Source organism: Polypterus senegalus, chromosome 7 (genome assembly GCF_016835505.1).
Source record: "Polypterus senegalus isolate Bchr_013 chromosome 7, ASM1683550v1, whole genome shotgun sequence".
NCBI lineage: Eukaryota > Metazoa > Chordata > Cladistia > Polypteriformes > Polypteridae > Polypterus > Polypterus senegalus.
The window spans coordinates 55,529,463-55,553,036 of record NC_053160.1 but is presented as its reverse complement, the minus strand read 5'-3'; the positions used below and the strand labels follow the sequence as shown (position 1 = coordinate 55,553,036).

The window sequence follows — 23,574 nt, the reverse complement described above, 5'->3', positions numbered from 1 at the left end:
GAATCAAGGTTGGCAACTCCCAAAGCAGGCACATGTTCCAGTCCCTTCCTCCAGAAATGACCATCTACCTATCGCTGCCAGGTGTTACGTGGGCATCCCCTTGGCCTGATCCATCACTCTTGGGAATCACGTCACATGGTCGTAGCGCAGTAACATGACGCTCCCTCACAATGCAGGTAATGTGCCTCATCCAGGACTCCGTGAGCAACTGCACGTTCAACTCAAAGTCAGCCAGGAATACCCAAGGATTCTCTGAAGAGACACGGTACCAAAGGAGTCCAGTCTTAATCTCGGGTCACTGGATAGTGTCCATGTTTCACAACCATATAGCAAGACAGGAAGCACCAGGACTCTAAAGACTTGGACCTTCGTCCTTTTGCATAGATATCGGGAGCCATACACCCCTTTCCAGCAACCTCTTTGTTCTTCCCAGTTGATTCTGGCGTTCTTCAGGGGTGTGTTCTTGAATCTACTCTATTCATTGCTTCCGTGGACTGGGTGCTGGGCAGGGTTGTGGGGTTAGCAGCTGTGGAGCATCTATTGGTGAAGAAAAATTAACTGTTTGTTAGTTGGTCACCCTTGATCTTAATAGTCATTCTTTTACCACCAGCTCATTTGCAGAGCCCAGGAAGCGCTACTATTTTTTTTTAATGAAACAGAAAAAGTCAAATGGCCATGCTAGCCTAGAACATTGACATTTGTGATAATGAACCTGTGGTATTTTAAGAGAGAGGAAGCAATGACATGTTGAACATATATTTAGGTAGCTTCACAGCAAGAAAGCAAATTTTCACTGATGACATATCACCTATTGTTCATTTGTAGCCTTCCATAATTCTTACGACGTCTAGGATAGTCAGTTGCTTTCATAAATGGAAGGGGTTGTTCTGGCCAGGTATATAGGTTCTTGTTCAGGACAAGTGTATTTGGCACTAATAAATAAAGTGCCAAGATCAACATTGACACAGCAAAGTTCTTGTTATAAATGAAAGGGCCATATTTATAAGTACTACATCTTTCAAAAATATTTTCAGTTTTTCAAGCTAATGAACATTTGTGTGCCCTCCTGATTTAGAAATATTCATCATAACTGCTTGCAGATGTTTAGGTTGTACCATTGGTGAGGACCTCATTTATTCTAATGGCAGTTGATGTTTTCTGTTGTTGCCCCGATATGTTAACATACAATATCATTGAGTTCTTTAGTGCAAAATGCTTAGTTTGGATGGAAACTTATGACAATTGCTTTTTACACATTAAATACAAATTTAAATTTGATGAACTACAAAAAGCAAGGTTCTAGCTATCTAATGAAGGCATTCTCAACAAGCACAAAATCAGAAGGCTGATTTGACAGTTTATATGATTTTAAGAACTGTGAAACCTCATAATTATGGTAACAAGATCACCTGCAAATGAATCACAGTGCCACCATATTTGCACATACTCTTGTTTGTACATTATTTGAATGGTAAGCCAATGTGTCATGCATTCAGAAGACCTTATGTATATGTTCTGATAAAGCACTTTGCTAGCAACTTTAGACCAGTCCTCCAGTGCAGTCCTTTCCTGATATTCCTGTAGTTCATGTTGGTTTCCTCTGGATCTCCTGCTAGGCGGTATCAGCTGTGAGTTTCTTGGAGTGTAGGATGGGGCTTTGTGGATTTTATTAAATAGTGAATGCTGGGAAAAGGATCTCTCACTCAACCTCTCAGAAAAGGAGTGGAACATAGCAATGCACAGAATTCACTTGAGCTCCTTATGCACAAACCATACAATTATTCAACTTGAAATTATATATCGAGCACATCTGTCTCATTTAAAATTGTCCAAAATGTTTCCAGGGCAAGATCCAGCCTGCGAACATTGCAGTCATGTTCCAGCCTCACTGGGACAGATCTTTTGGGTGTGCACCAAATTAACATCATTCTGGACTAAAATCTTGAAATGCCTTTCAGACAGCCTGAGTCATAATTACTGCTAACCCATTAACAGCTGTGTTTGGTGTACAGTAATCCCTCGCTATATCGCGCTTCGACTTTCGCAGCTTCACTCTATCGCGGATTTTAAATGTAAGCACATCTAAATATATATCACAGATTTTTCGCTGGTTCGTGGATTTCTGCAGACAATGGGTCTTTTAATTTATGCTACACGCTTCCTCAGTTTGTTTGCCCTGTTGATTTCATACAAGGGACGCTATTGGCGGATGGCTTAGAAGCTACCCAATCAGAGCATGTATTACATATTAACTAAAACTCCTCAATGCTATAAGATATACATCCCGCGCGGAGCTTGATTGTTTGCTTGTCTCTGCCTCTATCTCACCCTCTCTGACATTCTCTGCGCCTGACGGAGGGGCTGTGAGCAGAGGTGCTGTTTGCACAGAAGCTGTTTGCCTAGTGGATACGGATGCACCTCTAAGAAATGCCGCTTTATCGCGGTGCTTCCAAAAGCACACTTACTGATTTTTTGATGGTTTGCTTTAATCTCGCTCTCTCTCTCTCTGACGTTCTCTGCGCCTGACGGAGGAGATGTGAGCAGAGTGGCTGTTTGCACAGAGGCTGTTTGCTTAGAAGATACTGACGCTCCTCTAAAAATGCGCGCAAACTTAAAAGCACACGTATTGATTTTTTGATTGTTTGCTTTTCTTTGCGAGCGCTCTATCTCTCTGAAATTCTCTGCTCCTGAAGAGAAGAAGATCTATTTGCATTCTTTTAATTGTGAGAAAGAACTGTCATCTCTGTCTTGTCATGGAGCACAGTTTAAAATTTGACTAAAGGGTGTTATTTCATGTCTAGAGGGCTCTAATAATGTTAACAGTGTGGGAGAGTTTAGAAGGGCTTAAAATTTATAAAAATAACTATACAAACATATGGTTTCTACTTCGCGGATTTTCATCTATCGCGGGGGGTTCTGGAACGCAACCCCCGCGATCGAGGAGGGATTACTGTATTTCCAGATGGGCTTCAAGTGGAGAAGGACAAACTGTAATTGCCTTTACTACACTATTGGCACGTAGAGTTGCTCAATTGGAAGAATCCTAACTCTCCTATTTTAATTCAGTGGACAACTGATGTTATATACAATTTGAAATTGGAAAAAATCTAATTCTCACTTAGGGCATCTGTACAAATCTTTTTCTAAACCTGGCAGGAACTAATCAGTAACATTTTAGAATAAGCATTTTAATTGAGGAAGCCTTTTCTCTCCTTTTTTTTTTTTTTTTGCTTTTTTCCTCTTTATTTATTTTTAATTATTTATTAATTTATCTATTTACTTATTTTTACTAGCTTAAAGTTTTACTCTGCTGGCCTAGCTCTCTTTCTCATGGGTGGGGGTTGATTCGTTTTAAACCAAGTCTTGTAAAATGTGACTTATTTGTATTTAATGTTATTATTAAAATCAATAAAATCCAAAAAAAAAAAAAAGTGGATGGTTTAATTTTGTGGCAGAGAGAGTTTTCAATACCTGTTAAATTGCTGTTGCATACCAGTAGTTTTGAGAAGAACAATATCAGAGATGGTATAGTTTTCAGGCCTTAAGAAAAATGGGACCCCTGCCAAAATATAATTCCCACTTAGTTTTTGACTGAAACCTAAGCTATAAATTTTAGGCTAATTTTTTTCCTTGTCAAACCATGCTACTGTTCTTGCATTAAAAAAATTATTTAAAAAGCTTCAGGTATATATAAGAAAAACTAACAGGCATACAAAATCATCCAAAAATGTAAAACGGTCTCTAATCACTTGTTAAAATTCACAAATGGATTGTTGTGGGGAGGGCTGGGAGTAATAGATAAATCACATTTAGTTGTGCCTTGTAAGGGTTTTAGTACTTAACAATTTTAGATGCTGTACCAAGAAAAAAGGTTTAAAACCATTGGCACAAAAACAAAATAGTTGATACTTGTACAGTTACAGTCCAAATATTTATATACCCCATCTTTTTCAGATGTATTTTGAAACATGTGCATCCTGATAAATGTGGAATGTTTCTGCATGTTTAAATTCAAGAACTTTGTGAGCTTACGTACTTGATACTGGCTTTGTAGGCAGCAAGTATGTATTTTTAGGATCCTAGATAGTTGAAAGCAGTCACTGTGACATTGATTACAATTGTGCACATTCACACTCCTTCACACAATACACACAGTCAATGCATATTTGACTTTTATGCAGTTTGATAATATGCAGGAAAATGTTTAGTAAAAGTCAAAGATGAAACTATCACACAGTTATTCAAGTGGTGTAAAATATATGCATGTATTTGAATATGTAGTAAGAACTAGATAGAAGAATTCATAGAGGTAAAGTGCTTTTCATTTCATAAAGAATGATGCATGATTCATTATAGAAGCTCCATTTGCAATACTAGCTTGCAGGTAGAGATTATGCCTTTCTTTGAACCCCAGTCCTTGGGAGGTCTGAGGCAGAATTGCTAATGGTGTATGTATGTATGTATGTGTGTGTGTCTGTCTGTCTGTCTGTCTATGTACACTCACACACAGGATGGTACGTTTTAGATCAGTAGTTATCCACTAAGAAAAGACATTTCAATAATCATTATTTAATCCCCAAACCCAAAAAGCTAAATAACCTAAAATTAATTGACATATTTCAACAACAACAACATTTATTTATATAGCACATTTTCATACAAAAAGTAGCTCAAAGTGCTTTACATAATAAAGAAAGAAAAATAAAAGACAAAATAAATTAAAATAAGAACATTAGTTAACATAGAAAAGGAGTAAGAGTAATAATCTGCAGGTGTTCCAGGCCACGGGACCGCCCATTCCCCTCTGGGCATTCTACCTAACATAAATGAAATAGTCCCCTTTGTAGTTAGGGTTCTCACTGAGTCACTTGATATTGATGGTCATACAGACTTCTGGCTTTTAATCCATCCATCATTGTTGAATCATCACGGTGCTTTGAGTAGATGGTGCTGGTGCAAGCCACCACCAAAAGGACACCGGAAAAGGAAACACAAGAGAGAGTAGGGGTTAGTACAGATTTTAGAGCCACCATGAATAGTTATAGTGAGTTGGATATACAGAGTATCAGGATTTTAATTACAGTGAAGTTATGAGAAGGCCATGTTAAAGTAATGTGTTTTCAGCAGTTTTTTAAATTCATATTTGATTGAAATTAGCCAGCACATTTTTTATTTGTCGATATTTATTAATATTTTCTTCCTTACATGCATTTGGCTACTCTGAAAATGTTATTTATGCAAATGAAGGGCGCAGTAGAAGTGATTAAGGGGTGACGTGAATAGCATCAATAAAAAAACAGGGTGTATAGATGACTGAAGAGACTGGGCAGTGTCCTGATAGGAAAGAAGAGACATGATCTTCTGCAAAACTCAATAGCAAGCACAATCTCCCCCACCCCTTTCTATTGACCACTAGTAGTCGTAGATGTGTACCAGGATCTCACCTTGATTATCTGTTTATCTCAGTCGACCTCCAGCCCCCAGTCACAGTGGTGAAAATCGATCCCCTACCACCACCCCAGTCTTTGCTGGTGGTGCTACAAACTGCAAGGGAGAAACAGCAGTCTTACTCTGGGACTGTGCAATTTTTTAGTAATCTAGTAGAGTACTTGCACTGCATAAAAGAGTCTACAGTTGTGTGTGTGCGCTCAAGCTGTATGAACATGTTTGGTCCAGTTGGTATGCCATGATGTGGGCACCCATACTGTATGTGTGCATGGCCCCAGTCGACAGTTAAACCTATGTGAAGCTGGTTTTCAGTCATCCTAAATCGTGCATCCCTGCAGAGATGTACCACCTGGCCTCCTGCTCGCTATGAGTTAATGCCAGTGACTTTTAATCTGCCCCTGAATGTCACAATAGGAGAAACTTTGTCTAGCTAAATAGTGACCTGGTGGTAATTAGAGAGGCTTAAGTCAGCCATGTACAGTACCATTTGTCCTAGGAACAGTTTCACTAAAGATTTAAAGCAAAAGGGTACTGAACTGATTACTTCTTAGTTTAGGAGAGATTACTGCTATGAGTAAGACGGGCAAGCCTGTATGTATGTATAGGCAAATCTTTAAGTGGTACTCCTTTCTATGTGAATTATCGGTGTGGTACTCTGGTTTGGATTAAAATTTTTTAATATGTACACGTTATTTGCGAATGAAATGAAAATATCCATAGTTGCCAGTACACTTTAGATATCCTACATTCCATACAATTGGCTCATTTACAAGCACAACACAGAATATTGCATGTATTTCAAGTTATTTATGATAGCATTTTATTGCAAAATGCATTAACTGTTTTTTTTTTGGTTTTTTTGCAGAGGTCGCAGAAAAAGAAGTAGAAGTCATACTAAATCTCCAAGAAGGTCAAGAACCCCAAAAAGAAAAGTAAAATCTCCTTCTCCTAAGAGGCAAGTAATAAATAATAAAATTTAACTTAAGCATCTTTACTCATATTGAACTCCTTTTTATCTACCCTAATTTTATGAGACACTAGTGCAGCATTATGTATGACAGTGAAAGAAACTTACAACATTTAGATGATATTAAACAAATTAAACATCTCTTAATAACCTTTAGCAAGAGCTGTATTGAATCAATGTGCTTAATAAGAATTAAATGTATTTAGTTTAGCTTTTTCAGCAATAAACTTTAAGGTTTTGTCACATTTAATTTTTGTTTTACTTAACTAAGTGTAAAAACACAGTTTTCTTTTTAGCTGTCAAATTGTATATTATTCATGTTGTATCTGTGATCAGCGTCATTTGTTACTTTGACCTGCAACAAGTTTAAGCAAATGGTATTTAATTTTAAAAATGCTCTGATTTTTGAGATTCCATTTGCAACAGTAAAATCATTGCACCCACATACTGCTATTTTCGATTTATTTTTTATATTTCCTGATGCTAAGTATATGTCATCTACCCATTTCAATACTTTAAAAGTTTACTTTTTCAGAGAATTCTTACTTTGTTTATTTTTTTAAATACTGTTGAAGACACTACATATTATTTACATTAAATACTAAACATCTTTTATAGCAATATCTCCAGTCATTCACTTAAAAAGCAACATGCCAAATCTGCATAGCTACCTGTGAGCCTGTACCAGGAGAATGTAATTTAACAACAACCCATGTAACATAGCTGGTCTCACTACCATCCTGTAGACCTTCCCTTTCACTCTTGCTGATATCCATCTGTAACACATTACTCCTGATACTCTTCTCCATCCATTCCACCCTGCCTGCACTCTTTTTCACCTGTCTTCCACAATCCCTATTACTCTGTACTGTTGATCCCAAGTATTTAAATTCATCCACCTTTGCCAATTCTACTCCTTTGCATCCTCACCATTCCACTGACCTCCATCTCATTTACACACATGTATTATATCTTGTTCCTACTGACCTTCATTCCTCTCCTCTCTAGAGCAAATCTCCACCTCTCCAGGGTCTCCTCAACCTTCTCCCTACTATCCCTACAGATCACAGTGTCATCAGAAAACATCATAGTCCACGGGAACTCCTGTCTAATCTCGTCTGTCAACCTGTCCATCACCATTGCAAATAAGAAAGGTCTCAGAGCCAATCCCTGATGTAATCCCACCCTGAATGCATTTGTCACTCCTACTGCAGACCTCACCATGATCACACTTCCCTTGTACATATCCTGTACAACTCTTACATACTTCTCTGCCACTCCTGACTTCCTCATACAATACCACAACTCCTCTCGAGGCACCCTGTCATGCTTTCTCCAGGTCCACAAAGATGCAATGCAACTTCTTCTGACCTTCTCTATTCTTCTCCATCAATACCCTCAGAGCAAACATCACATCTGCGGTGCTCTTTCTTGGCATGAAACCATACTGCTTCTCACTAATCATCACCTCACTTCTTAACCTAGCTCCCACTACTTTTTCCCATAACTTCATTCTGTGGCTCATCAATTTTTTCCCCCTGTAGTTACTACAGTCCTGCACATCCCCTTTATTCTTAAATATCGGCACTCCTCAGGCATCCTCTCACTTTCCAAGATTCCATTAAACAATCTCTGTCAAAACTCCACTGCTATCTCTCCTAAGTACCTCCATGCTTCCACCGGTATGTCATCTGGACCCCTTACTTCCTCCTTGCTAATCCGTTGCACTTCCTGATTCACTATCTCTACATCATCCAACCTCTTTTCTCTCTCGTTCTCTTCATTCATCAGCCTCTCAAAGTACTCTTTCCATCTGCTCAACACACTCCCTTTGCTTGTGAGTACGTTTCCATCTTTATCCTTTATTACCCTAACCTACTCCACATCTTTCCCAGCCCGGTCCCTCTGTCTAGCCAATCGGTACAGGTCCTTTTCTTCCTCCTTAGTGTCCAACCTCTCATACAACTCATCATATGCCTTTTCTTTAGCCCTCGCCACCACTCTTCACCTTGTGCCTTATCTCCCTGTACTCTACTTTCTGCATCTCTTTGACTATCCCACTTCTTCTTTGTCATCCTCTTCCTCTCCTGTACTTCCCCATTCCACCACCAGGTTTCCTTTTCCTCCTTATTCTGTCCAAATGTCACTCCAAGCACCCTTCTTGCTGTCACCCTTACTACATCTGCTGTAGTTTCCCAACTGTCTGGTAACTCTTCACTACCACCCAGTGCCTGTCTCACCTTCTCCCTCAACTCAACCTTGCAGTCTTCCTTTTTCAACTTCCATCATTTGATCCTTGACTCTGCCCTTACTCTCTTCCTCTTCTTGATCTCTAACGTCATCCTACAGACCACCATCATATGCTGCTTAACTACACTTTCCCCTGCCACCACTTTGCAGTCATCAATCTCCTTCAGATTGACTCTTCTGCATAGGACATAATCTACCTGTGTGCGTCTTCCTCCACTCTTGTACGTTACCCTATGTTCCTACCTCTTCTTAAAATATGTATTCACCACAGCTATGTCCATCCTTTTGGCAAAATCCACCATCCTCTGGCCTTCTTCATTCCTCTCCTTGACACCATACCTACCCATCACCTCCTCATCTCCTCTGTTCCCTTCACCATGTCCATTGAAATCCGCTTCAATCACCACTTTCTGTCCCTTGGGTACACTGTTCATCACTTCATCCAACTCACTCCAAAAATCATCTTTCTCATCCATTGGACTTGCGGGGCATATGAACTAACAACATTCATCATCACACCTCCAATTTCCAGCTTCATAATCATTACTCTGTCTGACACTCTTTTCACCTCCAAAATACTCTTGACATACTGTTCCTTCAGAATAACACCTACCCCATTTCTCCTCTTATCCACACCATGACACAACAATTTGAATCCACCTCTGATCCACCTGGCCTTACTCCCCTTCTATTTAGTCTCTTGCATGTCTCTCCATCTGTCTACTCACTCTCTCCCCTTACCAGTCATACTGCCAACAGTTAAAGTTCCTACCCTCAGTTCCACTCTCTTTACCTTTTTCCTCCTCCTGCCTCTGGACACGTCTCCCCCCTCTTCTTCTCCTTCTTCTTCTTCGGCCAACAGTAGCCCAGTTTCCGCCAGCACCCTGTTGGCTAACAGTACTGGTGGCGGTCGTTGTTAACCCGAGGCTCGACCGATCCGGTATAGAAATTTATATTGTTGTCCACATATTGATTTTGCAAAATTTTACACCGGATGCCCTTCCTGACGTAACCTTCCCCATTTATCCGGGCTTGGGACCGGCACGAAGAAACACATTGGTTTGTGCATCCCCTGTGGCTGCGTTACTGTAACACACACTGATGATCCTTATGTTAAGCATGGCAATGTTAAAACAGAGTTTGCTGCTCCATTGCAGAAGTTTATTTCATGATAGAGCAGATTTGATATGTTACTCTTGTTGAAATAAACTCAAGAGTTAGTTGACACACATAAAATTAACCGTGCTGATGAGCTCCCACGCATAGCCTGGGAGCATAACAGTCCAATTAAAAGCTGTGACAGATTATGGCATTCAAACTATGTTAGGATCATTGTTGTCTGACCATTTGCTGTTGGTGCAGGGTGTAACATAGATACAGGTGCCAGTCATAAAATTAGAATATCATACAGTTAATTTATTTCAGTAATTCCATTCAAAAAGTGAAACTTGTATATTAGATTCATTCATTACACACAGACTTCTGTATTTCAAATGTTTATTTCTTTTAATTTTGAGGATTATAACAACTAATGAAAGTCCCAATTTCAGTATCTCGGAAAATTAGAATATCAGTTAAGACCAATGCAAAAAAGGATTTTTAGAAATGTTGGCCAACTGAAAGGTATGAACATGAAATGTATGAGCAGGTACAGCACTCAATATTTAGTTGGGGCTCCTTTGGCCTGGATTACTGCAGCAATGCAGCGTGGCATGGAATCGATCAGTCTGTGGCACTACTCAGGTGTTATGAGAGCCCATGTTACTCTGATAGTGGCCTTCAACTCTTCTGAATTGTTGGGTCTGGCGTATTGCATCTTCCGCTTCACAATACACCATAGATTTTCTATGTGGTTAAGGTCAGGCGAGTTTGCTGGCCAATCAAGAACAGGGATACCATGGTCCTTAAACCAGGTACTGGTAGTTTTGGCACTGTGTACAGGTGCCAGGTCCTTTCGGAAAATGAAAATCTGCATCTCCATAAAGTTCATCAGCAGCAGGAAGCATGAAGTGCTCTAAAACTTCCTGGTAGACGGCTGTGTTGACCTTGAACCTCAGAAAACACAATGGACCAACACCAGCAGATGACATGGCACCCCAAACCATCACTGACTGTGGAAACTTTACACTGGACCTCAAGCAACATGGATTCTGTGCCTCTCCTCTCTTCCTCCAGACTCTGGGACCTTGATTTCCAAAGGAAATGCAAAATTTACTTCCATCAGAGAACAAAACTTTGGACCACTCTGCAGCAGTTTTGTCTTTAGCCCAGGCGAGACACTTCTGACGCTGTCTCTTGTTCAAGAGTGGCTTGACACAAGGAATGAGACAGCTGAAACTCCTGTCTTGTATACATCTGTGCGTGGTGGTTCTTGAAGCACTGACTCCAGCTGCAGTCCACTCTTTGTGAATCTCCCCCACAGTTTTGAATGGGTTTTGTTTCACAATCTTCTCCAGGGTGCGGTTATTCCTATTGCTTGTACACTTTTTTCTACCACATCTTGTCCTTCCCTTAGCCTCTCTATTAATGTGCTTGGACACAGAGCTCTGTGAACAGCCAGCCTCTTTAGCAATGACCTTTTGTGTCTTGCCCTCCTTGTGCAAGGTGTCAATGGTCGTCTTTTGGACAACTGTCAAGTCAGCAGTCTTTCCCATGATTGTGTAGCCTACAGAACTAGACTGAGAGACCATTTAAAGGCTTTTGCAGGTGTTTTGAGTTAATTAGCTGATTAGAGTGTGGCACCAGGTGTCTTCAATATTGAACCTTTTCACAATATTCTAATTTTCCGAGATACTGAATTTGGGACTTTCATTAGTTGTCAGTTATAATCATCAAAATTAAAAGAAATGAACATTTGAAATACATCAGTCTGTGTGTAATGAATGAATCTAATATACAAGTTTCACTTTTTGAATGGAATTACTGAAATAAATCAACTTTGTCATGACTGGCACCTGTATGTTTAACATGATAGTGTGACAGAAGCGTGCTCTTTGACAACACAACAAATGCATTGAGATATCACTACTAATAACCTGATTGAAACTAAATTTCTGCTTGGAAATTTGTCGCTAAAATTGATTACAATTTAAACATCTATTTAATATGTCACTGAGACTATACTGACAACAAAGCAAGCAATATCCATAAGAAATAAAGCTTAAAGCTTTCATTCTTGGCCTTATAAAGAGAGCATTTTTTCCAATCTAAATACTAACCAAACCTGAAGCATGGAGGTGGTTTTCTGAGCTTGACAAATCTTTCGTGACTCTAATTTTCAAAATATTTAGGTATCTTTTCCAAAGGTACAAAGGTTTGAGCACCTTTTCCTTGAGGTCTGGAGAAAGCTTCCTCCCCTCACTGTCAGTGGGGCATATGTGACTGACGGTCAGTTATGGCCAGTAAAATCCACACAATGACTCATTGATATGTGATGAGGTTTGGTATTCGCTCTTAGTTCTAAAGGATAAAACTGACTGATTGCTAAAATGACAAGGATTATTTACACACATGTATGAATCACTGCTCTTCTCTGAACTAATTTTATGAATATTCAATAAATTTACTGGCAACTGCATGCTTGCATGTACTTTGTGCACAAAGACTAGTGTGGTGAAAGTTAAAATTACAAAAACGAGTTTTGAGTACGTTTTTATTTTCTTGGGTTCATTTAGTTCTAGTTTTTCACACATTTTTTCTTTTAGTTTTAGTTAACCAACTGATTTTTTTTTTTTTTGTTAATGACATGCTTCATATTAGTTTTTCGATACTGGGAATAACACTGCCTCACAGCATACAAGTTTTTCTCCACGGATATGAATGATGCATGTGTTTGTTTAATTGGTGATTATTTATTGTCTGTTATTTATTATGTATGAGTGTGAGCATGTGCATGCCCAGTGATGAACTCATTCACCTGTCCTACCTTGGGCCAGAATTTACAGCACTCTGTCCTAGTGCAGTCCTCAGCTGGCATAAGGTACAGAGAAAGGATGAGTTTATAGCTAGATATTCATTTATATTGCACTAACCAAATTAGTTTTTGCTAAGATGGTGTTAAACTTTATTCTGTGTAGTCACTTCTTTTCAAAAGGAATCTTCAAGTTTTACAGCTAAACACATTGAGTTCTTGTTATTTATTTAGTACAATTGACTCCCATCTCAGATAGTGTTACTTGCTATACTATCATGAAATATTTTAGAACAGTATTATAGAAGCTTTTTAGGTAATTAACTCTGTTGCATCTAAGTACTAAGGTAATTCTTGTACTGATGCAATAATATAAAACTATACCAATATTTGCTTTTCATCAACAGTTTTTCATTTAAAAATAATCTTAATTTTGACAGCTTGTCATAAGGTTCTATACAAGTGAAAAGGATGTCACGTAGAACAAAGCATAGCATCTTGTTAGTATTAAATGTTGCTGAACAGAAAATGAACAAGGCACGAAGTAATGTTAAATGTTGGGAGTGACAGTTTTTGATCACCTGTAATTGCATAGAAATTTCCTATTGAATAGTGTACGATTCATGCGAGTCCTGGAAGAAAATTCACATTGCACAGGGCGTTCTGTAGGGCAAATCTTTTATTTTTTTTATTTATTTATTACAGAAATAAGAAGGATAAGAAAAAGGAAAAGGTTAGGGAACGTAGCAGGGAAAGGTCAACCTCTAAGAAGACCACTAAAGAAACTGAGAAAGTAGAGAAATCTGGACATACCATGAAGGTGAGAATAATTCAACAAAACTATTATACAGTTATTACTTGTACCTGTTGGAAAATATCTTGTTCTAGTAATGCTTACCTGTACAGTCATGTCTTAATTGATTATAATAATTGATAACATTATTGTTATTGTTTTTATACATTTTTGAAGTTTTGTGAACCTTCATTGAATGCAGCCAACCAGAATGGTTTTTGATGAATTTTTTTACCAAACATTTTGTAATCTTTCCTTTCAAAAACTATTGTATATTTTAAACAAGGATATTTTTGTTTGAATTTTTGTGTTATCAGTTTATATATCAAACAGCCTGTTTTATACCTCTATGTAACTAACCTAATATTGTTACAAGATGGTCATAACTGGTATACAAATGTTAATGTTATTTCTTTAAACAATCATTTTCCTTGGCTTCTCCAGGAAGTATATTTGAAATACAAGTAGTTCAGTTTCTATCAGTTGATTCATCTAACTGGACTTATTCATCCAATTCTGCAAGACTCGTTCATTTGTTTAATGTTGTGGCAGGGTTATCAATGAGTCATGCAACATTATCACTGGAAGGGGTGGGTTTTTTGTTAGGTTTTTTTTTTTTTTTTTTTTTTTTGCATGACCTCACTTGCTGCAGTGACTGCTGGATTTATGGTGCTCTCAGCAATTGTGTAAGGCTTTTTGTACTAGGCTATTTGTGCATGATCAGATTTTATCCTTTATTTAGTTATGATTTCCCGCTAACCATGCCTCACTGTGCTAAGAGGAAAAATAATTCAGTTTTATTTTAACGTGTGGTGCTAAATATCTCTCAAATTAAACAAGTTTTAAGCATATAAATCCATACTGCAGAAAATCATCTTAATTCACCTTTTCTCTATATGTGCTTGCTGCTATTTTTTTCCCTAATTCATCTTTCACTTAACGATGCTGTTTAGTCTTTCTCTTGATTTTTTTGTTTGTTGTTAACTATGAGCCTCATTTAATTCTTATTTACCAAGTGCATATATAAGGATCCAAGAGAGAGCAAAGGAAGGAAAACCAATCTCTATAATGAATGTAACACTGCTGTCTAGAATCTGGTTGAATCAAACTGTTAAAGTAACAAGATGCTGCTGAAGCACTGCATGGAGTTGTGGGATATAACAGTATATACCTTTGTGGAAGTGTCACACTAGATGTCTCCTGGAATTTTCCCACACCACCACTTCGAAAACCACTGATCTAACAGACCTTTACATATGTTGGCCCCATTTGTCTCTGAATTTTTGCCTTTTAGGTTTTTTTTTTTTATTTTAATTAAATGGAGGCATTATCATTTAATTTGAATAGAGCATGAATATGAACAGTGAATTCTAAATTGGTCGTCTTTCTGTGTTCATTTTACATTACAGTTTTACATTAGAAGTTAAAGTGCATATAAGTGTTTGCGTGGTTCTCCACTACTGTTATTTAAAGTTTTGGAATAAAGATAAATTTTTATTCTATTCACAGTTTTCTGTTAAATAACAGTATTGAGACAAAATACATTTGTCTATAAAGTAATATTTGGTTGCCAGTTCATTGTGCACAATAACCATATCAAGTCTACATCATACTGGTATCACCATTATCTTTGTGTTTTTTAGTACTTTGTCCATTATTGTTTCTGATGTTTTCTGTTGCAACATAATACCAGAAGTACACTACATTCTGTTTTTTAGTAAGATAAGCACTGTTGGATTTAATGTGAAAGATTGATTTGCCTTTTTACCATGATCAGTTCTTTGGCTCTGTCAGATATGAATGTTGAGTTATTTTTGTCTGCCAACTTGGCGAGTCACCAGCGCCAAACATGACACAACAGTCATTGGGTATTGATAAACATGGGTTCTAGAATGTCCAAGCCATGTTATTACCTCAGTCATATTTAACAGGCAAACTCAAATGCTTTATTTACAGTGCATACATGTATCCATTCATCAGTACTTTTATGTCCCATTTTTAATATATATCGTATAGAGCTTTATCTTCGTGTCTTCTGGCTTGTAATTCATTGTCCTAGTTGCAGTCTCCTGTTTTATATCGTTGTGTGAATACAAGTCAAAGGAGTTATGCTTAAGTTTTATAATCCAGTTGTGATGCCTCATCTGGAGTGGAGTACTGTGTACAGTTTTTGGTTGCCATAGTACAAAAAAGACAATGCAACACTAGAGAAAGCCCAGAAAAAAATACCAAACTGATTCCAGTACTGTGCAGTATGAGCTATGAGGAGAGAGTGAGAGACCTGAAGCTTTTCAGTTTCTTCAAGCCGAGATTTAGAGGTGACACGGCCGAATCTTTTAAAACAGTGAATTTATATTGTGTTGTACAGCACATTTTCATTCACAGGATTCAGCACAAAGAAGACCCTCAACAAGAACACTGGAACATAGATAGGAACTTGTTAAGAGTCAATTTTGCACAGACATTAACTTTTTTTCTTCCCACGGGGGTCACAGACACAATCTATAAATTACCAAATGGTGTGGTATAGGGTAGGAGTTTCTGAACTTTCAAAACATGACCAGATGATGTTATTTTGAAAAAATCTTGCAAATAGGATTGGTGAGCTTTATTGGGTTGAATGGCCTCGTCTTGTCAAAATTCATGATTTACAAATGTATCTTTGTGTGCAGTATACAATGTATACAGTGCTTACAGTCTTTAAGTCATCAAATATTGTATATTAATTGATACTGAAATTAATATTCCACCTAAAGTATTTTTTTGTCTCTTCTTCACAATTATTGTGTTTGTGGAGATGTCAAAGAAGAGTCGTTAATATGTTTTCATGGAGAATTGAAATCATAAAGTTTGTTACAGTGTGCTTCAACAGAGCTGGTGGAGGTACAGAACTGAACAGTTACTGTACAAAACACATTCCATTTTTGTTGGAATATTGTTAAATTAATACTTCAGAATATCAGAGTAGTGCACAAACAATATTGAACTTTTGAATAGAAGACAAGACTCTAGACCACTGAAAGAGGACTTCATAAATATCCCTTATCCTACGTTTTAAAGGATTTTTTAAGCAGTGTCTTGGTTGCATAATATAGCTTCTTTGTTAAGTAATATGCCAGCAGTCTTCAAAAGGAGAGAAAACATTTTGTATACAGTTGTTCTATCTATGTGTTTTACCTCATTATTTCTGACTTGCTTACAGTATTCTTTAGAGTTCATTTTCTTTCAGATTCATCCTGTGACCAATGGTTCTTAAAAAGATTGAGCTTTTTATCTAGAAAATGCAGCACTGATTTAAGAGACCAGTGGCTAACTCGGATAAATTCTAGTTGGAAAAAATGTTTCCATCACATGCAAAAGGTCAGAGCTACCAGAGCATAGTTTTGTCAAAAGTATTTCTTGCATATGTGAGTTTACAGTACAAAAACAATTGATATATGTAAGTACCATTTGTAGCTGAATTACATTTGAAAACTTTTATTGCATCTGAATACTTTTGTAGGGTGTTGTATGTTATATTTAGACAGTACTTTATTTGTCCCCAGGATGAAATTTGGCTTTTTACAAAAGCTCAATCAAAAAATATTATTACAGTATATTATGATAAACATTACTCCCCAAACAAAGTATACACCACTGACTAAATGACTAAAAAACTTGTGCAGTTATATCATGTGTGTATGGCTGTACTTAGAGTACTATAAGTATGTATATTTAGGTTTTTATTCATATATGTATTTTTTAGTCTGTATATATGTTGAATACTTCAAGTGACAGACTTTATAAACTCAGTATCTGTGCATTAAACAATTACATAGAGTACTTGGCCTTTTTGGAGACACTGGATTCTCTACTGGAATGTTTCAGCAATTACTTGGGAAATGGTGGTGATACTTGGAGGTGTGTGATGGGGAGGAACATCCTGCCTTATCCAAGTCCGAGCTGTGAGCCATTATTTGATTTCTGTGCTAGTCATGCAATGTTCATAATGAAAAGTCACGTTTGGAGACAAAGTTGCTTATTATTGTAACTAGTATTGGAGTATTTTGTGTCCAAAGTCAGTGGTCAGCATTTATATGAGGCCATATGTTCTAGGCACTCCGCTAACGTGAGGTGCTGAACTGTCAACTGATCACCACTAGTTGGTGAATTTGTTAAGAAAGATGGAGTGCCTGCTGAACAAACCTAAAACACCTAAATGAGTAAGTAGCTAGGGTGTGCCAGGAATGACTGGATGCATCTCTTCAAAATAAGTTCAACTCCCAACTCCAAAAGAATTCTTGGTATTGCAACCACCCGAAATGAGGCTTCTGCACATGTTTCATGGGGTCACTCTCCATGACAAGGTAAGGAATCTGACAGTACAGGCAGACACTGGAATGCAAAGGCAGCCTCTGTGGATAGAGGGAAGTTTAGTTGAAATTGTTAGGGCATGGGACAAAGACAAGGGGCAGATTCAGTTCACACTAGAGGGATTGTACAGTTTATCTCACCAGTCCTACAAGTATCTGGGTTATTCCCCAAAAAGCAATGAACTCCTTGCTCGGGATAGGTGGAGCTTGATAAATCCAGCTTAGCATGTTATTACCGCAGCCCTCGTCAGAAAGTGCATAATGAGAATAGTGGTGAGTATGTGTGACATGTTTTCAAATAACGTCAACCTGTGTAGTTCAAAGGTTATGTATTAAACGTAATTGTTTTTTTAAAGTCTCTGTAAATATGGATTTCTACATCAGAGAAGGCTATTGTTTCATTATTCTTCCATTTTCATGTTAACATATCAGTTCCATGCAATCTCATACTTTGTCAATATTCTCCTTAACTTAGTACTCATTTTTATTTATTTATTTTTTAAAGCATTTAAATTTTGTAACTGGAGAGCAGTTTGTGCAGTCTGGTATGGTGGTGGAAATAAGATTAATATTTACAATACTAGCCGTTGTGAAGGGAGGGGCTGAACGCACCCCATGGAGATATGGTTCCTCCTCCGAATCTCCTCTTAAATGGGGATACAATGGGAAACAATTAACATTTTTTTTTTTTTTTTGTTTGTTTTTTCTTTTACCTCCTCTTTGCTCGATCAGCTGCTGGCTTGCTACTGCTCCCATGCCGTGTGATTTGCATTTCGTGCAGCGCTTCAAACATTTTAAACCCTTTGCAGCAGCTGTCCTTTTGTCTTACTGCCTTATCTCTCTTGTCCCCCAGACATCCTCAAACACTATTCGATTTCTTTTCACTGTTCCGTTATTTCACCAAGTAATATTTTCCATTTGTTTGCGCTAATGCGATCTTTTTTTTTGAGACTTTCAAATTGTCCTACTTCCATTATCTCTAACCTGCTCTGCATGTGTATCACAGGACTTGCTTCCAAAGGTTGTAAGTATGACGTGACTTGACCATCTCACAGGACGTGAAAGTGTCTCTCTGTCTATCTTCAAAAGATCATGTCGCGTCGCAGAAAAAAAGTCTCGTCTCGTCCCAAGTTTTTTTTTTTTTTTATTATAATAGAGAGATTTTTTTACAAAGTAGTAATAAAAATGCAGATGTGTGCCTTGTAAAGACTGTGGACCACAATCTTTCTCACGATTCCCCCAGGAAGAGCAGCTTGTGGTTTAGCAGACAGCACAGAGATGGATAGTTCCTCGATGAGCTCCTTTCACATCTTAACTTTGTAACCACCTGTGTTTGTATACCTGAAAAATGCCTCAATCCAGATATCAATGTGTTGTTACACTTGGTACAGCAATGTAGAGAAATCATTACCTGTTTAAACATATGCATAATGTTTCTTGCATTTTGCCTTTAACGACATGTTTTTTATTTCAGGTTGATAAAGAAAAGTCTATTGACAGTGAAAAGGACTATACAAAGAGCAAAAGTGGAGACTCCATTAAAGTCCAACAGAATGGCAGCTACACTAATCATGAAGATGGCCTTTCACAAAAAAACGAAGTGTCAGAGTGATAACAGAAATATGGACTGCAACAGAAGTGTTGCTTGTTAATAGTGTTCATTGTTAAATAGATGTTTTCATTTTTTTGTGTCGATTATTTTATACGGAGAATACTCCCAAGAAAAACATCAGAAGGAATGGAATGTTAAATTATAAATTTTACATGAGAGACACTTGCAATAAGCTGGTTACCTTTAATTTGTAACACATTTTCTAGTGTTAGTTGTTACTAATTTATATTCTGTTCTTTTCAGTAATCCCAAAAACCCTTTTGCTAATCTGTGTGACAGAACATTAATATTAAAAAACATAGACAGCAGTCCGGTATAATGCTCATGAGGACGTATTTATTGGAGCTCAGCTGACTTTGAAGGATTTTATTTACATGATTTTACTGTTCATTTTCATGTGTTGGGTTTTTTTTTTTTCTCTCTCTCAATCTCGTGTACTCATAAAGAATTTGTTTTTGGCCCACGGTTAAATTTTAAACTAATTTAATTTAGTTAAACAACGTGACTTAAAATTACTAGTACAGATAAAGATTAGCTAAAACAGCAATTGTCATAGTTACAAGTTGCAAAATTTGGTTTGTAAAATGAAGATAGTATGTCTGTCAGTGACTTAAGAATGTTTGGGGTAAATTATTTATTTTTACTTTATTAGGACTGAAAGCAAACTTGAATGATGTCCTTGGAAATTCACGGTTTATGTATATACTATATACAAGTTGTCAAACTTGTGAATACGATTGCTCAATGCTCAGACCATGTTAACTTTGAATAGACGAGTTATAAGATAAAGAATTCTCTACAGTGAAATTCAAAGGAATTTTTTGTCAATGTACCCAGATGTTTCGTCTGTGTAGGTTTATTTTTTATCATAAATTGCAGACTAGCAAACAGAGGTGCTAAGTATTTTTAACAGCACATTTTTAATACTTGTGATGGTATTTGATCTATATTGGCTGTGGTTGGACTTTTTATAAACCTGGTAAAATACTGGAGTACAGTATGATAATTGTGTAGGGAGGTGGAAACATAACTTTTGCAGAATTCTCACTTTGTAGTTCACTGCAGGTCAAGCCAGTGTGCTGGCCATGTATCTTTTATTACTCATTCATTTAAAGGTTAAATTGGTGTCTTTGTGTTGGGGGAAATATAATTATTTTAGTTTACCCAAAAATTATAATGCACAAGTTTTTTGATAAGTGTTTATTTTTTGACAGTCCAAGGAAAAATATATACTAAATGATCACTGTGAGAGAAGTTTAACCTCCATTTTTCTGAAAAGTTATTGTGTATAGTTGAGATGCTCAAGTATCCTTATCTAAAATGTGTCTTGTGTACATTGCCACACTTTAATGTGTACCAAAAAGTTACGAGTAATCCAAAACCCCTTTATCCTTTGCAATATTTTCCTAAAGTTTTATTGGTATTTTTATATATTTGACTCGTATATATACATAAAATATCAAAATGTGTGTGTGTGTGTGTGTATATATGTATGTATGTGTGTATATATTTATATATATATATATATGTACACACACATACCTGCAGCTGCCTGTTTTGTTAAATAGTATTATTGATACACAATTGTATATAACCTTGAAATGAAATGTATATTGTAGATGTAATATGAAAAGTGTAGCAAAAATGTGTATTTAAAAAGAGGGAAAGAGCAACATTAGGTTTGCATTTTCCTATTTTCCCCATTTTCTCTGATAACTTGGTGTTAAGTTTCTTTAATTATGTGTTACCTTTGTTTGTAACTTCAATATATATATTGGTTATTGTCTTTTTTTTTTTTTTTGTATAATGCATTTCAGAGTCTATTTCTTCACAGGTTTACATTAAAATGTACTGTTAATACTTTGGTTTTATTTATCTCACTTTAAGTGTAAAGCATAATTTTACTTAGGACAGAGCAGAGTGCTTATGTCTTCAGAGGGTTTCTTTGTGGGGGGGAATGGGGCCTGATCCGTGTTTCTTTGTTGACTTTGTGCTGTCCTTTCATTTTGCCAGCTTTATTGTCACAGTATTCTTTAAATCGGGTTTTAAAGCATGCACTTTTAGGATTTTTTTAGGTTATGTATGTATGTGGATATAAATATATATATATATATTTATATATATGTTTGTGTGTGTGTATTTGAGTAACTATTCGCATCCCAATGGCAAAACAGTCAGAGATGTTTCCCTTGCTGAATAAGCCTTCATTTACTGCAGGCTGCAAAGTGTGAGGCGCGCAGCTTAAAATTTTAGTGCTACCTTCTTCCATAGCTTTAGCCATATTGCAAGCGTTGTCACCAAGCACAACATGGCAGATTACTTTTTGAAATGTTTCACTTCGCTAACATGGAATCAAAAGCTTGTGCGATGAAAGTTGCAGAATAAGAACTGGGGAACTCTTTAGCATGCAACACCACTCTTTTGGCCTCCAAATTGTCGTCAATCCTGTGTGCCGCTAAACTTGACGTGCTCATGGGGCTAACCTCTGAGCTCCACATAGCTGTAGTGAAGCTAATGCTGGTGACATTGTTTCTTAAAAGCTTGTGGATAGGACATCATATAATGCAGGCAGTGAGACATATGCAAAATATCGCTGACTTGGAAGAATGTACTGAGGTCCTAAATCATGTAGTAACCAATGGAATCTCTCGTCCTCAACTTGGGGAAAAAAGGCTGGTCATTGAGTGCGATCATCGAGTGCGCTGTCTTGAGCAAACGTCTTAGAACGTTTAGAAGGGTTTGCTGTGTGAGGCTACCGCTAGTGAGGCCAGCATCATCTGATTTAGCTTTTGTTTTGGTAGCGTTAGCTGCTAGGAGTTCCTTATATAGTTAGTTATGGTGGTCCTTCAGATGGGTAATTAAATTTATGGTATTGAAAGATTAAATTCTGCGACCACCTTGTATTATCTCATTTTTGCAGGTAAAGCAGATAGCAACTCTGTTATCTTCCTTTTTCACAGAAAAATATGACCACACGGCTGTTTAATAACGATAACTGCCCAATGAATACTTTTTTTTTGTTTTTTTTTGTGAGTGCTGTGCTTGCATGCATGTTTTTCTGCAACTTAATGTCTCCCTCACCAAACAATGAAAGAGCATTTAATTTAGGGAACTGACAATGTTGACAAGCCTGAATTATATCAGTCAGCTGTATTGGTTGAAATGTGCACATCTGACCGATTTCGATGTTGTCATTTTTAATGAACATCGGCTGATAACAATGCAGTTCCCGATATATTGTGCATCTCTAATACACGTGTGTGTATTTGTATATATTGTGAGGTTTCTGAACTCTTTTGGGTGACACACAGGATGACACGCTCAAGCATGGCTGCCACGTCTGTGGAGGGCTGCTTGTCTGTTACTGAGGCAACCGTAGGTTCACAGTGTACTATACAGTGCACAACTGTATTAATGCTTCACATTATGAAGCTGATGAGACACAACATGTTAAGAAAATACATGCATCGGGAATACCATGTTTTACAAAGAAACACACTTTTCACATCAATAAAAAGCACATTTACTTGTAATTTGATCCACCAGAATCGGTGCGTATATTAAGTGACCCTTGACCATTTCATGTCCTTGATTAAAACACAGTGACAAGCAGGCGTTTAATGTGCACCAAACAAACTCTTCGATACCAAAAAGTGTAGAAGGTCACAAAACGTTTCCAACTAATTAAAAACATAAGTATGTCGTGTAGTTTAAATAATGAAGTTCATTATTTCTCTAAATCTAAGTAAGTCATGCTGGCATTTGCAGTTTAACTTGGTTTAAGTATGTGACCTAGAAGCAGCAAATCGTGGCACGTCTTGAACTGAAGTGCCTCTGCCAGCCTATTAAATGGGCACAGCTTTAATCTGTCAGAGTGGCGGATGCTCAATGTCCTCTAAAGCAGGAGTCCATCAAGGCTTAATATGCCCAACTGTTTTACGGCCGACTGCCAGGGCATCTTCAACACTTGGCTATGCAGTAACGCCCTCTGCCACTGCCAGCCAGAGTGTATTAGCAACATGGAAATGCTTGCAACTCCAGGGTCATCAATGCCTTTTATCACAGGTTTAGCATTGTTGTGGAACACAACGTGCAGGCATCTTTTTGAAATGGCCCAAGAGCCAAGAATTTCCTGAAATGCACCTACTATCACGTATCCTGTGTGGGAGCCTCCAAACTGCGTCGCATGCAGCATAACATGCTGGAGAATGAAATAAATTCTCATGTACTGTGCAGTTAAGC

The 23,574-nt window shown here is 37.3% G+C and overlaps 1 protein-coding gene across 6 annotated transcripts in view; it reads left to right on the top strand.

Annotated features, from left to right (window-relative positions):
* srek1 (splicing regulatory glutamine/lysine-rich protein 1) overlaps positions 1–21,192 on the top strand; it is a 60,213-nt gene extending 39,021 nt beyond the window's left edge. For all 6 annotated transcript variants that reach the window (XM_039758663.1, XM_039758657.1, XM_039758658.1 and 3 more), the window contains 3 exons: positions 6,314–6,403; positions 13,281–13,395; positions 19,195–21,192. In XM_039758663.1, coding sequence (XP_039614597.1) covers positions 6,314–6,403; positions 13,281–13,395; positions 19,195–19,332 — 343 coding nt within the window. In that variant the 3' untranslated portion in view covers positions 19,333–21,192. The remainder of the gene's footprint in view (positions 1–6,313; positions 6,404–13,280; positions 13,396–19,194) is intronic.
* Positions 21,193–23,574: the final 2,382 nt, after the last annotated feature.